The following is a 14,541-nucleotide window of genomic DNA, read 5'->3' on the forward strand; positions in this document are numbered from 1 at the left end:
GGGCTGTGCTGTTCTCAGGGCAGGGGCTGTGCTGCTCTCAGGGCAGGGGCTGTGCTGCTCTCAGGGCAGGGGCTGTGCTGCTCTCAGGGCAGGGGCTGTGCTGTTCTCAGGGCAGGGGCTGTGCTGCTCTCAGAGCAGGGGCTGTGCTGCTCTCAGGGCAGGGGCTGTGCTGCTCGGGCTGATGGCAGCGCTGCCGCCCCGGTCGGGAGCGCTCCCGCCCCGCTCAGCGCGCTCCGTGCGCCCGCAGCGCGTCCCGGCGGCAGCGAGCGACAACCGCGGCCCCGGGGAGGCGACTGTCCCCTCCCGAGCGCCTCTGCTGAGCCACAGCGAGCGCTGTTTGCAGCTGGGGCTCCTAAAGCACACGGTCGTGTTTCCAACTTGAGATCCAGCAGTTGCAGTTCTGGAGCATGTGACGCACAAGCTTACTATAAACTTAGAAACTTCTTCAGCAGCCCTTCTTCACCTTTTTTCATATTTGCAGGCTTTGTATTTTCAGATGGCATCGGTTCCCCTGACTGAGAACTCTGTTAGTGAGAATTAACAAGGTATTTCTGGTGATAATTATCAATTCGCTTGTGACCTTCACTCCCAGTTCAGACTGACACAAGATAGCAAAGACCTTTGATACCCATGTGCTTCTGGCAAGATTTTCATTTGGTGTTTCATTCTTTCCCCGTGTTTCTGGGCCAGCTTTCATGCCAGGCCCCTGCTGTTCAGCCATTCATGTTCATAAGGTGCTAGTTCTAACCCTCTTAAAAAATAAAACCCAGCTGAGGTCAAGCCTGGCAGTGCAGCTTTGATGCTTGCTGCTGTAGCAGAGAATTCAAAGTTTAGTCCCCTACAGTTCTCTCCCCTCAGAGCAGTCTCTTCATTTATTCATACATTATTAACTGGTGATTTGAGTAACAGATGCGTATGGGGGGGCATCCATAATTTATTACAAGGATGAGCAAGCCATGGCCCATGGACAGTGAGGACAGGCTGAGCTCCCTGTTCTGGTGGGGGCAGGGGTTTCCCTTAAGGACAGACAGGAGGATTTAATGCACTGGGGCCTTTGGGCACCTGCAGTAAGATCAGCTTTGAGGGAAAATTCTGATCCTGGAAATTTCCAGTGGCTGCCCTCTGAGAGGGCAGAGCAAACATAAAGTGGGTGCAGGGTGTCACTAAGAACAGTGAAGCTGCTGCTTGCAGGTTCATTTTTTGCTGCTCAGACTGGCTAATCAGATAAACTGAGTTCTGTGCTTTCATTTAATCAGTGCAAATAGCTAAGAGGGGTGACTGTAATTGTAATTTAGCAGCAACAGGCAGAGATATGTGTAGAGAATTGACTTACAGCAAGCTCCTGTGCTAAGGCAGGACCTGCAGCACCTCTGTGCTGTTTGTAGCACGGCCCTGGGATGTGACAAGGCCTAAACTTGTGTCACCTGGACCCTCTGACTTGGTCTCCTGCATTTTGGGTCAGATTTATGTGATTTTTCTGTTTCCAGTCAAGAAAGCTCATCTTTTAACTGCAAGACTTAGGTCCAGAATAATTTTATACTAAACATCTTAACTAGAGGTGCCTTGAGCAACCTGAATGAAATCACTTATGAATTTAAGCTCTATGGAGTGTCACCAAATGGGGAATTCTTTGTAGAATTTTTTAAAATTTGTTTCTCGTGTCAGATTAAAAAAGTAAAAGTATTTCACTGGAGGTTCAAATAAACCTATTTTGTCAGTTTTAGAACAAAATGTGCTGATTTTTTCATTGTTTTAAACCATCTCATCTCATTTAAATTTATATATATCTAATCTATACTACATACTATCAGGTACATCTAATCTATAATAGATATATAAATAACATATACTATATACTATCACATGTGCTTTTTAAGCCAGTAACTATTTTGATGAACCAAAACATGTTGATTCAAAATAGATGAATTATTTTGGGAACTTTCCTTTGTAGAAATCCTGAAAGAAAACCTTCCCATATCTTTTCACAGTTCTCTGCTGCAACACTGCCCACTGATGCTTCCAACACCTGAAATAAATCTAAGCATATATATTGTTGTCATAAGACATGAACTGTGACTTGTAATAGGAGTAGAATAAATATAATTGCTAAAAGAAGAAAAGGGACTTTTGGAACAAACCCTTCCAGTCCCATATGTTTTAATTCTGCATTTGTGTCATGGCTGAGTCTTTGGTTCCTTCACGAGGTGATCCAAAGGAAGACTTTGGCACCCTCAGTGGTTCTTGGAAAGAAACTTGAGTTTTATTCTTGAGTCTCTTCCATTTCCAACTTGAAGCCCATCTGTGAAAGCCCAGTATTCCGAGTCAGGATTTTTCAGCACAGGTCTGTTATAATATTCTGCTATTTTTGTGCAGAACAAATGGCAATGATGGCATTGAAGGAACTGAGGCACAGTCAGTTCTTTTACTGTTGGGTTTTACTAATAAACAGCAAAGATTAAAATGTCACTTTTGATGGTGTTCTCATGGCAGTGTGTGTGTTAAAACCAACATGTCTGTACAACTGAGCTCTGGAACTGGAGCAATCCTGGCTCTATCCACACACAACATGTGGCACAGCAGCTCCTGCAGCAGGCTCTGCAAGGAATGCTTACATCCCAGACTGGAGAAGGACACAACATATTCCCTGAGCAGGGCATTACCTGAGGACTACCTCAGGTACCTGGGCACCAAAAAAACCCAGCTGAGGGGAGAAAATCAGTGAGCAAGGAGCTGCAGCCCCCCCAGAGGCTGTGTGAGAGCCCAGCAGGAGTGACCTGGAACAGGGAACGAGTCTGTGGCTCCATGGACTGGCTCCTGGGGATGACAGAGCACAAGAATGCAATTTCTTTTTACAAAAAAATGGACTAGGTATTTTGTAACAGCCTCTAACTGACAGCTGGGAGAAGGGGGATGAAAGGGAAGGTAGGTGAACTAGCTTGCAGGTATGAAACAGAGCTCAGGATTTGAGCTGTGTAATGCAGTTTAAATTCCACATCTCTCTGCATCTTGCAGAGAAACCTAATTTTTTTAAATCTCCACAGGCTTCTCGGAGACAGAAGATGCTAATTTTAGAAATGTGGCAGCTCGTCTTCTTCCCCACCCCCTTCCATTTGCTGCCAGAATGCTTAACAATCCAGTAAACAAGCTGTAGGAAAAAGGGGAATAACCTCAAGAGCTGAGGTTGGTGTTGGCCTCTTGTCCATGGCATTGTTGGGGAAGGATTTGCCCCCTGCCCGTGGGTCTCGAGTTTGAAACCGATTTAAAAATAGAAGAGTAACAGCTGAACTGATGGTGAAAAGTATTTAAAGGTGCAGTAATCGTGGCTGGCAGGGCCCTTTGCTGACCTGATTAATTCTGCACCAGTACTCAGGATAGTCTAAATTAAAGCATTGCATAAGGAGAGTGCTGGGAAGTAAAGGAACAAGCCTGAAAATTTCATGTAGAACTTGGATATCTCATTCTTCATTTCTCTACATATAGAAAACCTGACACAGAAATCTCACGGATCTGCTATGGGAGTTTGTTCTAATTACAAAATACAAATCACACTACAAAAAGATCTGATTTGAGATACCTTTTTACTGTGCAAAAAGGTGAGTTTGTTCCTCTTAATGAGTACCCAGAGTCCTAATTAGTGCAGATAGTGAAGGATAATTTCCACACTCTATACTGGTCTTGTATTGCTGCGTCTTCATCCTCTGCTTCAATCTTGTGTGGGCAAACAAAATTTGGACAATGTTTATCCAAACCCAAATGTACTAGGATTGCAACCACCTAATTATCAGGCCTTAGAGTGCAAATTTGTTTTGTCCTCATTTTGGCAACAGGTGGAGTGTTCTGAGTGTTTCCTGATGAAACTTTTTTATTTAAGAAATTCTGATGCAAAGCACCCAAAATTCCTTTGGCTTAAAAAGATCTGGCACTTCTCCACTATTATTATGGAAGTCTTTTTATTACTCTTTACCTGCTCTTGTGGGCATTTGAAGCTGTGTGTACATAAATAGATGGGAAAATGTTTAATATTAGGCATTAATTGCTGCTTCGGAGCATCTGTATCACTAGAAGTTTTGTGTTAGACCTACACAAGACACACATGTGTGTTCAGTCTAGAAAATCTGCTATTTTTAAAGTAGGAAATGTGAGGCAGTGAAGTGTTCATTGCATTCGGAACACGTGGATAATAAATCTGCTTAAATTTAACATGCATCATAATTTCAAACACCCTCAAGTGCCTGGAAAGTTTAACAAAGCATGAATGCCTCATCTACTTTGTGCCTCACAGAGCAATGCATTTATCTTTCCCAATTTATTTGGGACAATGGAGCAGAGTGCAGCACAGCTGTTTTCTATGGATGCAAGCATATGTGTCTTCTATTACTAATTAGTAATCGATTCCACCCCACCGTGTGTTTTTCATGGCTCAACTGCCTGAGAACTGTGTCTGTGCTCAGAAATCCATGTCACAGTTGTGACTGAATGAATTGCAAGTTTTGATTTTGGGAGAGAATTAGCTCAGGAGATTTTGTCATATGTGTCAGAGTGCTGTCTGCTGAAAAATGAAATGATTAATTTATTTCTTGGCTCCATTCCCATCTTGGGTATCTCATATCTTGTCCCCAGCATACACCAAAGATGTAATTTGTGCTGAAGCAGGTTATTATCAGTTCATAGGGACAATCCATATAGTTCAGGCAGCCATGATTCTCTTGTGGTTGTGGTTGTTTTGTGCCTTTTCCACAGCTCCCCCACAGTCCTGACACCGGATTCTCAGAGGCAGCAGAGCTTTGCAGACAATGGGCTGCAGGGTGGAAATATGTCACAAGCAGTAACAGGACCAGGAGCAGGGAGCTGTGAGCAGGCTCCCTCCACTACCAACAGCAGAAACATGGAATAAAGCAACTGTGCTGGGCTGCACTCAAGCAAGAATATTAATGCATTTCTATTTTTAAGGGGAGAAAAAAGGTTGCATGGAGAAACAAAGGGATCTGAAGTAATTGAACATTGATCTTTGTGAACTGTGCCTCTGTTGCTTGGATGCATCTGGGATAACCAGACTCACTGGAGTAACTGAGGTTTAGCACCTCACTGGAGGAGTTGACAAAATGAAGTAGAAAATACAGGGAAAGTATTGTGAGGGAAGAACTACAGTCACAGGGAAGGGAAATGATCTCCAGGATCATACCTCAAACACAACTCCTTGCTAGGACACCTGGAAGACCTCCTGCCCTAAGGTGTCCAGCTCCCAGGGGCAGGTGGGTGTTTGCCTGACAGCTCTGGCTGTGCAGAATTCCTGCAGTTGGGAAACTGCTATGGCTGCAGCCAGAGACACATACCCCTCTGCAAGGCAGCTCACACTCCTGCCCGTGGGCTGCTTGCAGCTTGTCAGATATTTAATGATACCACAATGAGAGCAATTGTGCAGCAGGATATAACACAGAGTTTGACTTTTCGGTTATAAACCTTGGAGGGACAAAGAGGAGCAGCAAGCCAAGTGATTTTTACATTTTCCTTTTAGTGATCTGAAAAGAAGTAGCAGGAATTCCAGCAGCAAATACATCTGCCTGCAGCTGTCACTGCAGCACCTCCAGATTTTATCACCTATATATAGTATAAACTACTTACTGAAGTGTTTTTGCTTAAACAAAGTGGTGCAGCCAATGATCTTTCCCTCATTTTCAGATTGTTAGTCAGAAGTTTGAAAACACGCTGAAAACTTGTTTATAAAACACGGCAGGAAACAGAAGTGCTGCAGAGAGGCTCACGGTGTGTGTGGGGCCTGGGTTATGGTGCTGTGGACTGTTCTTGTGAAGTGGTTGAGAACTCAGGACTGGGAGTGGCTGAGAACTTCAGTCTGGCTGGTAGCTGAGCTTTACTTCTAAAGGCTTTCTAAGACCCCAAGATCTGTTTGGAACCGGCTTTGCCTTCTTTCATTGCTGCCTTTCCCCTTTCTCTACTAGACATGAGCATCTTCCCATCTTATGTAACACAGATTTTCTTGGAAGAATGTGTGTTCCCTGAAAACCTCAAACAGCCAAGATGATTTATGGGTCTATAAGAAAATAGGCCACCAAAACACTTCAGTTCTTCCAGTCTCCAAATCAGAAAGAGATCTAAGACTGAAATAATAAAGATTGTAAATGTTGTTTATTCTGAAACTGTGGGGTGAAAAAATCAGGTTAAACCAGCTTAGCTCAAACAACTTTCTCAGTGTTCTCTTTCTGGTGCTCAGTAGAGGTTTAGGAGAAGGGGGATGAAAGGGAGCACCAAAGGAATGGTTGATATCTCTGAGAGCCAAAGGAATGGTGATTATCTCTGTTATAAACAGACTGGTGAGCTCCCAGGGAGGCGAGCTGGTCAGTGGCAGAGGGTTTCAGGAGCAGGTACAATTTAGCTGTTAAGTTTTGATTCCTGTCCCACTGTCAGACACATGTGAGAGGATGTGAGCCTGTAGCACTGGGCATGTGAAGGACATTACCTCTGCTCCTCTGCCCGAGGAGAAGCAGAAGACAATGGACAGCACACAGTACCACAGTGTCTTATTATAGAAAGAGTCACAAAACTTATTTATGCAAAGCATCTCCTTGGTATTTACAGCACATTCAATGCCAGCCATTTTGCCCTCTTTTTGTGTTGGTAATGGAGAAGTTATTACTTGCAAGCTGTGAGAGTTTTGATAGCAGTCTTCAAGTCAATTGTTGTTTTAGTTAAACAGACTGTTGGTGGTTGTTTTTACTGTTTCTATCCTACAAAGATAATTTTATTTAGAGAAATCTATCTTGTACACAGTGTGCCGGGCCTCTTCACCTTTTCTCTGCAGAAAATACATGGGAAGGTATCAAGGGGACCTAAGGGAAAATTTCAGATTACAAAAAGAAAACTATTGCTGCAATAGATTGTGCAATCCCATGACATCATTTGATGCAGGGCTGGAAACTGATCATCCTACTGGATGCTGAATTTTTTGTTGACTCAGGATTAAATGTATGGAAGGATTTTAGAGTTTTCTAATTCAATAGTGTTCATCTTGGCTACTGTCTGTAAACATTTTGCAATAAAACCTTAATTTGAAACTTCCCAACTCTTCATATGTTAAAAGAATGGTGATTTTGTTCTATGTCTTGCCACCTGCTGTTCTCTTCTGTGGTAAAGTACATTGGTAACTATGGGAACAAAAACTTAAGAACAGACACCCACATGTGTTGAAGTTGATTTATAGAAGGTCTTGAAGTGATGCCACGGATTGTGAGAGATGGAGCTCTCTGGATGGAGTTTGATGGCTTTCAAGGAGGGCTCAGTGTTTGACTTTCAGAAGTTATTTAGAACGTCCCTGATGTTGTGGATGTTCCATTCTCCACTTAACCGTGGTGTGACATGGTGGTGTTGCATTTCCCAGCTGGTTCATTCAGTCCCCAGCAGTGCTAACACTCCTCCCCTGTGCTGGGCAACAAGATCTCTGTTATTTCTGTCAGGAAATAGTCTTAGAATGTGATAAAATGTGGCAGCTGGAGCCTTGGGATGAAGGATGTATGTGTAGGTGAATGTGTAGTCAAATTATAATGTAGCTGTGCTATCAGCTTGGGTGCTTTGTGCTGTTTCTCTGGAAGTGCTCTGTTCCTTTCCAGGCAGCCAGGATGGGGCTGTGGCCCTGGCAGAGGTCTGGGATAGCTCAGGATCCTGTGTGGACACTGCAGCCACACACAAAGGGCAGATCTTTGTCAGGTCATGGCTCAGCTCCTCGGACCAGGTCAGCTGCTCAGTGGCAGCACTCTGAGCCTCCTCTGCATATCTGGGAAAGTAGGAATTGAGAAAAGTCCTGGCCCCTTTTAGTCCCTTCTTAGGACTTTAAACCTTTGTGATGTGACAGCACCACACCACAAGTCACTCTTCTGCTCTGTTTGGTAGAGCTGGAGAGCTGGGAATGGAGGATGAAGGAATTAGGGCATGCTATGCTTTGTGTAATATGGAACTGACAACGGGGTAGGCTTGCTCCATGCCAGCACTGTGCTCTCCAAACTGGAGTGCTGGTGACCTTTCCCAGTGACACGTGAACTTCTGGTGTGAATCAGAATCCTCAAATCCAGATAAAAGTTCATCACTAATTTCAAGAGTCAGCAGATTGTCTTTGCACAGAGAAATTTCCTGGTTTAGGCTAGACATTACTTAGAATAAGAGAATCTTTTAATGTAAAATGCTTTGGTCTCAATGATAGCACAGTCTGTGTTCTCTTTATTTCAAAAAATTTGCATGTGTTGTGAAGGCATTCAAATGTTTCTCTGACGTTTGTTCTGTGACCCTGTTCTAACTGCACAGCAAAAAAGTCCCAGAGAAACAAAACATTTCATTTTATGAAATTGATATCATATAGTAATTAGGTATGATACTGAATCTCTAATGGTCTCAGATGGGAGTATATTTTTCTTCTAAAGAAAGCATAGCCTGGTGAAGCAACACACTTTGCTCAATTTGATGGGGTAATTAGTGAATTAGTTGATCATCCTTAGCTGTTATCTTTAAATTTACTCTGTCTCTTGATCAGGTTTTGAGGAATAGGTAGTGTTGAATGGGAGGTTTGTTCCCAGCAGTAATTGAGCCTGCCCTGCAGTGTGAAGATTTCCTGCCCTGGGATTCCCCAGAGAAGCTGTCTGACAGGCACTTTCTGGGCCTCAGCACTTGCCCATCTTCTCCCTTCTGATATGAGAGGAGATTTGTTGATAACCTGCACTTGCCAACAGGAAATAAGAACTGAAATGAGAGTTACTTTTAGGATAGACCTCGCACATTCTCTGCAGTTTTTGCCCTGATAAGCCTCTGTTAAAGCACAGTGGCTGCAAGAGGAATTACCCAAATGTAACGTGGTGTAAATACATGAGGCCCCAGAGACTCCTGCAGTAAGTGCTCCTCAAGTGCTTCTGGATGGGTTGCTCAGGAGATGAGGACAGAGCTAGTGCTGAAAGCCACTAAGCAAATAGGATAATGTTTTATTGAAAGTAAACCTGAGCCAAATCCTGGAGCATTTCCTTAGATGGCAATGACCACGGGATTCATGCCTAAATGAAAACTGCAGAGGGTTGTGTCAGATCTTGCAAAGATCTTGATCTTTCTACAATAGCGACTCAAATCTAAAAAGCAAAGATGATAGAGGATGGAAACAGCAGGAGAATCCAGCTGCAGCAGCTGGGAACATGAACAAGAGTCAACATTCCCAGTGTGGAAAGCCTGAGTGGGATGGGAGACAGTGACTCTGTGAGCATTCCACAGCACACCTCGTGCTGAAGTGGGTCAGGATGAGGAGGTACAAGGTGAGAGGGAACATCAAACAGCACAGACAGACTGGCTGCAGTTCCTGCAGTCAGAGGGGAGAGGATCAGAGCAGCACTGCCCCATGGACCTGGGTGAGGGCACTGCCTGCAGGCAGGTGTGCCCTGGCTGTTGGCAGGATCCTGTGATCCTGCCTACCCTGTCCCCCAGCAGCAGATTCCTTTCCTAGAAGGGAGACTAACTTTTCCCAGTCTTTTATCAGTCCTGCTTAATTAGATTTCAAGTCCTCAAAGGAACAAATTGTTTTATCCAGTGTATTTCAGTGGCATGTAGGAGGGGCAGGAACTATTCCTGGTTGGAATTTTTAGGCAGCACCCTCATACCAAGATGCTGAAGTTCTTCTCCAGGATTTAGACAGAACTTAAAGGTCTGTGTCTGTCTTCTCCTGCATTGTGCTTTGGGACACAGACTACAATAATGTGCATTGTTTCCTAACCATATCCTATTAATTCTGCATTAATATTTCCTTGTCAGTTAAAAAGGTGGGAAATGTATCATCTTTGCCAAGAAAATGAATTAGAAAGAAATCCAAAAAGAACAGCTTGCCTATTTTTATCAGTAGCTGTAGACTTGCTTTCTAAACTTAAGCAAGTCTGGGAGGATCCCATAACAATGTGTAGGATGCTGAATGGACACCGGGGAGGCATTAACATAAAAAAGAGGTTGTTTCTTTTTTTCCCTTCTTACTTGAAGTAGCACCTCACTGACGTTTGCTGCCTACTGCAACACATCCCAGAGGAATAAAAAGTGAATTATCCTCTGTGCTTCTTTGCTGACATCCACAAGTTTTTCCTTCAGCTCTTTTCCAAAGGAGTAAAGCAAAAGCCATCCCCACGTCCTGCCTGGGAGCAGGGAGGCAAAGAGTTAAGGAGCAGTTATCCCAGGTGGCTGAACACTTGAGTCGCAGGGAAAGGCTGGGAACATTCATTGAGCTCCTGCGCTGGCTTCTACCTGCCAGCAGCTCCTGATGCACCCCTGCACAGGGAATAAAGGCTGAGCCTGCTCAGAGCACAGGCAGCAGGCATCCCTAGGAGCCCTCGGATGCTGCAGTGAAACCACGGGCAATGCTCTTTTCCTCATTCTTTACAAGAGTCTTTTGAAAGATCAGGGATGTGCATATGGTCTTTGCTGCTTCCTCTGGTGTTTTTACTTGAATCTCTCACTGGAATATGGATGATGCAAGCACAATTAAATGCCTCAGTCCAGAAAAAGGTAAGGGGATAAATGTTTTTTTAACCACCTTTCAGAGGGAAATGAGTTTTACTGTAAAGTGTAGTTTACAGAGCTTCCTTGGACACTTCTTTTCTGTTATTGAAACTTAAATGCTTTAAACAAATACAGCAGGTTCTTAAGGGAGCTTTTTCTGTACCTTTGCCTCCTACTATCACTAAAGCTTAAATAATAAATGTATCTCTAATGGCTGTTTCCTCCTGCATAAAGTGTGCAACGAAGGAGTGCACCAGGTATGTTCATGTTCCTTTTCTGCTTGCTTAACTAGCTGCTGTCACCATAAGAAAGGCTTTCTATTTTTAACCTGAGACCTTCTGCTACCCACATTAGAAGAGAGAAAAGAGACTCCAGTACTATTGTGAGTCAGCTGTATTGTTTTAATTTTTTAAAACAGGTGATTTGCTACTCCTTAGATGTAATTTCTTTACACCCATCCAACAAGAAGAGTGCACAGAATCAGTTGGGGTTGAAGTTTTCCCTGGTGGGATTAAACCAGGGGTGAAGTCAGGGAAGTGCTTCGAGCTGGGAAAACTGTGCTGCAGTGTCCTGCATGCTGAACTTGGAGCTCATCCCTCCTGTACTGATGGCTGCTGAAGGAATCTATGAAACTCAAGACCAATTTTCAAAAGCCCAGTTTTTATTTTTAAAAGCTTTATTTCCTCATTGATTTACTCAGGAGAAGCCTGGAGAGAGAAACCCTTCCCTGTGATGTAAATTAATTGACTCCAGTGCCTGGCTGCCTGTACGCATTCTGTATTTTATGCCTGTTAGGCTTGTGGTTTTACAGGAGTTATGCAACAAGTAAAGAAGGATGTCTTGGGTTCTGTGTGCTCAAAAAAGCTGCTCTGGACACTGGTCTCACACCTTGGTGTCTTTTGGGAAGGCAGAGCAATATCCCTCACTCAACTAATTAATGCTTAGTGCCTGTTCCTCAATCCCTTTTGAAGGAAGCACTCCTTAAAGTTCTCTTTTCTTTTCTAAAAATCATTTCTAGATGAAAACTTTGCCAAAGTGGAAAAATGCTTGGCTCTAACTTGATGTTTGGGTGTCGGAACCAAACCTTGTACCTGTGAGCTCTGGTTTGGCTTTGCCGTGTCTTTGTTATTAAAATTCCAAAAATAAGCTCCAGCAATGCCATTCACTGAGAAAAGGACAACAGGTAACTCAGGTGTGGCTGTACCTGTGCAGTCACTCATCACTGCAGCAAATACTGCTCCAGTAACTGAAGAAGGATGTGGATGTGAGAATTACATAAAATTGACTTTAAAGGATCCCATTCTAGAGCAGAACTGTAATTTAAAAAAGAAGAGTGTGACCATAGAACATCACACAAGGAAAGCTTCTATTGTACATAGAAATTGCCATTGTTTTGTCCATAGTTTTATGACCATTTTGGAAACTGTTTTATTTATTGATTAAATTAATATAAAATCTAAGAATGCTTCTAGGCTGCAACAGATTTAAAGACTCTGAGAAGTATGCAAACAATTCAGGTAAATAATGAGAGAATCTCCGTGTGCATCACAACAACAGACAAATGTTAACCAATTTCCTTGGGGATTTGTTAACAATGAAACAGAGATGATGAGATGCATTTGGGCATTGTAAATATTTAAATAGCAAAAAAGGCAGATTTTAATACTTGGCATAAGAATTTATTTACCTGTACCATATTGCTGGTGTAGAGGCTGGAGATTTGGGAGCATGGAAGCTTTAACTGAACAATGTTCTAAATAGGGAGAAACTATTTCCTATATGCAAGAACTTTTTTTGTTCCAAGGAAAGCAGGTGGCTTTCTTGAGTCTTCAGAATACGTAAATCCTCAAGTTTTGGATTGAGTTGGCTGAAGTGGTACATTTATCATGGAATCTTAGAATGGTTTGTGTTGGAAGGGACCTAAAATATTGTCTTGTTTCATCCCCCTGCCATGGGCAGGGACACCTTCCACTCTCCCAGGTTGCTCCCAGCCCCATCCAGCCTGGCCTTGGAATTTCCAGGGATCCAGGGGCAGCCACAGCTGCTCTGGGCACCTGTGCCAGGGCCCCACCACTTTCACAGAGAAGAATTCCTTCCCACTATCCCATCTCACCCTGCTCTCTGGCAGTGGAGAGCCTTAACACACTTTTAATTATTGCATTTTCTAACAGAAATGTTTCAGGACTGAAAACCAGAATCGTTTGGTTTGGAAAATGTCATGACAGGACATATTCCTGATCCAGTTATTGTTCTCTGAAAATGCACCAGTGTGCATTTGTACTTTTAAAAAAGATCTTCAGGGAAGGTGTGATGGAGTCACCCAAAGTCCTTTTGGCTTCTTCCTACTGGGTTCAGCTTCCAACTTCTGAAAATAGGAATGAGAGAGAGGGGCTCTCACCTGAGGATCTCCCTGGAGATCATCCAGGTGGCAGTTACTCAGGTTTATTCCTTGCTTGCAGTAGGAAACTTCTAAGGCTGCAATTGAATCTGTGATTAAACCAGCTCAGTGTTTCTGCCAGATGGTGTCCTTCTAAGCCAGGGAGTGGAAACACCTGGAAAACAAATGGGGTAACTGAAAAGAGCAGAACTTCTGTGGGCAGGGCTTCCATGGGCTGAAGCCATGGGCAGGGGGGTGCATGAAGGTTTATTTTAAAGGGTTCCACTTCTTGCATCTGTAGAATTAAAAGGAAATGGGATTCTCCTTCCACTTAGATATAAAACCAGTCATGGTGCAACTGAAGCCAGTAATTCCCCAATGTATGGAAACCTCCAGAAGCCTTCATATGATGGTCTGTTCAAACACTCAAGTGAGAGGCACCAACATCCAGGCTCTCAAGGCTTTGGTGTTCCAGTGACTTGCCACTCTCCTTTTTTAAGGGATTCTGGCTGACTAGAGGCTGAGGAGTCATTGATGATGATCCAAAATATTCCTTGTTCCCAGTAGTTCTGAAGAGTTCAGCTATCAGCAAAGAAACAACTGATACTGTCAGTGCTATTGGGAGAAGAATGGGCCATGTCCTGAGAGAAGCATCCTGTCTGGGAAAATCTTTTGAAAATGTGGCAGCTGGCAAACATCTTCTAGTGGAACACCTCATGAGATGTGGCTGCAGAATTTCAGCCTCCAAACTGCTACAGACTCCCAGGAACAGCATTTGCACAATGTCTCTCACTGGGGAAGATCAATACTCAGGTGTTCTCTGGTTCTCCAGCCTCATTGTTCCTGATTTTGCCTTTTGCTGAAGATGTTGTTTCTCCTGGTCTAACCCTCAAGTAGAGACGGTTTCCAGATGCCTCATCTTCAACTTGATTTTAAAAAAATAGAGAAACATTGCAAAGAAAATGTCACATTAATGCTAAATGCACAACTTCAAATTAACTAGTACCATACGTGCAGATTGCTGATTCATATCCCTTCTGTCCCTGACAATCATTTGTGTGGGGAATGTGAATTGAGTCCAGCTAAATGGGAAAGCTTTCCCACTTCAGGGAATTACAGAGAGATCATCAATATTGGCCTCTGCAGGATAATCAATATTAGCCTGTGCATATCTAAAGACATTATGTGGCAGCAGCTAAATTTTCTGGCATGATGTGATCTGACATGGAGTGAATGTGGACCTGCTAGTGCTGAACAAAGTCCAGAACCACTGTTAAATGTGGCTGTCTGTAAAATATTTTCCTGAAAGCCCATTTTTCCAGCTCAGCCAGTGAGCTGACACTTTCATCAGCCTTCAAATGCCTGCTTATCTTCTGGCTCAAAGCCCTGGGGAGAAATGAATCTGTCAGGATGCTTTGTTTCGAACCGAGGTGGACATTGGAGGCCATCGCAAAGGATGGAAACATTTCCTGTAAGAGCTCAGGAGCAATTACTTTACCTCCTGTACGTTTACCTGAGCCCCACTGAATCCAGGACCAAATTAAATTGGGCAATCAGCTGGGAGACTGCAGCTCCTGAGCTTGCTGTGAGCTCCAGCTCAGCACCCTGCACCCTCCGTGCTGCTTGCTGCTGGTGATCTT

The 14,541-nt window shown here is 43.5% G+C and overlaps 1 protein-coding gene across 5 annotated transcripts in view; it reads left to right on the forward strand.

Moving 5' to 3' along the window:
• PLCH2 (phospholipase C eta 2) overlaps window positions 1–14,541 on the forward strand; it is a 78,553-nt gene that overhangs the window by 22,743 nt on the left and 41,269 nt on the right. Inside the window, exon 1 of one of the 5 annotated variants that reach the window (XM_021529875.3) lies at window positions 222–10,530. The exons of the other annotated variants lie outside the window; for them this stretch is intronic. Coding sequence (XP_021385550.3) covers window positions 10,488–10,530 — 43 coding nt within the window. The 5' untranslated portion in view covers window positions 222–10,487. Of the gene's footprint in view, window positions 1–221; window positions 10,531–14,541 lie in introns of those variants that run through there. 5 annotated transcript variants of the gene reach the window in all.

Source organism: Lonchura striata, chromosome 21, assembly GCF_050655825.1.
Source record: "Lonchura striata isolate lonStrDom1 chromosome 21, ASM5065582v1, whole genome shotgun sequence".
Taxonomy (NCBI): domain Eukaryota; kingdom Metazoa; phylum Chordata; class Aves; order Passeriformes; family Estrildidae; genus Lonchura; species Lonchura striata.